This window comes from Talaromyces atroroseus, assembly GCF_001907595.1.
Source record: "Talaromyces atroroseus strain IBT 11181 chromosome Unknown scaffold_2, whole genome shotgun sequence".
Classification (NCBI taxonomy): domain Eukaryota; kingdom Fungi; phylum Ascomycota; class Eurotiomycetes; order Eurotiales; family Trichocomaceae; genus Talaromyces; species Talaromyces atroroseus.
The window spans coordinates 1257923-1259244 of NW_017971434.1; the positions used below are offsets into that span (position 1 = coordinate 1257923).

The 1322-nt window shown below is 51.3% G+C and overlaps 1 protein-coding gene across 1 annotated transcript in view, besides 1 other annotated feature; it reads right to left on the bottom strand.

The window, feature by feature from the left end:
* Window positions 1-68, bottom strand: part of UA08_02574 (hypothetical protein) — a gene marked incomplete at both ends in the record, with an annotated part of 2261 nt that extends 2193 nt beyond the window's left edge. Inside the window, one exon of the mRNA XM_020264631.1 lies at window positions 34-68. Coding sequence (XP_020122566.1) covers window positions 34-68 — 35 coding nt within the window. The remainder of the gene's footprint in view (window positions 1-33) is intronic.
* A 1136-nt stretch (window positions 69-1204) lies between these two features.
* Window positions 1205-1322: part of a repeat region (Identified by RepeatMasker using a combination of RepBase library and repeat library created with RepeatScout) that runs on past the window's edge.

Here is a 1322-nt window from a genome sequence, read left to right on the forward strand (position 1 = left end):
ATATATATATATATATATATATATGGCACTTACGCTGGAGCAGGAGGAGCAGCAGCAGCAGCAGTCATCGTTGGAGCGGCCGCTGCGAAGAACGCATTCTGGCGAGGTGGGCATACGGAGGAAGGCCACAGTCATTGACGACGGTGCGTCACGGCCATAATAACAGGTCAAGAAAGAGCGTTGGATGCTCGGATGCTGGCGCTTCTTCGTCGGCGGCGCAGCGTGTGCATCAGCGAGCGAGAGAGAGAGAGAGAGAGAGAGACGCAGAGGGGGCTGGTTAGGGATGAGACAGGGCAGGAGGCTAGACCGGGCTAGGCGCTGCTGCTCGTATGTTACCGCGGTGCGAGCGCGTGATTGGCCCAGCCGGGGCGCTTTTCATGACGGTTACGGTATTGGTATTCCCACCTGCATGGTGGCGGCAAGTCGTACCACGCTGCGACACGAACACAAAGAACGCTGCGTACACCTAAGTACATACATAACTCATAAGTAATAACTAATACCTGATAGTTCACCAGCCTGTCCAGGGCGCTCTGCAGCCTCGGCTGGGTGCGCGGACGTGTGTAGGATGTGCATTCGTTCATTACTCTACACATACAGAGAATACATACAGCTATGTATGCACTCGCTCGATCGAATGCATCGCCGTGCATGGGATTGCCCAGGGGCCGTGCGGGGTGCGACTATCTAGAACGTGATATAGTGATCTAGTCAACCACGTCAAGTCGACATGCTGACAAGCAGAGATCGAAGAATCTTCAAAGATTAAGGAAGAAGAGCCGTCAGTCGCAAAGTGCAGGAGCCTAGAAGAGTAGAGTCTAGAGGCAGATGCCCGCGCCATGCCGCATCGGGCCTAGCTGCATCGCCAGAAACGGCCGGCTGCAGCAGGCGGGAATGAAAATCATGGCGCGCAGTCGGAATGACTTGCCTCGTGGGCGAGCCATTCGTTCTTTGTTGCGAAGATATATTGTTCTCTGTCTCTGGGGCGGGATTGTGGGATGCTGTTGTTCTTTGTCTGCTGTTCAGAGTAGCAACAAACAACGCTGTCATGACTGACTGACTGACTGAATGAATGAACGAATGCATGCCTGCCAGAGCCATGCCCGAGTGCGCTAGTCCGCATCGGGCTAGGCGGCGGGTGTACGGATGTACGCAGCCCTAACTGGAATTCCATCGCGATCGGGTACGAGGCTACGAGCATACGATGTATATATATATATTTTTTACATACACATATATATACACATATATATACACATATATATACACATATATATACACATATATATACACATATATATACACATATATATACACATATA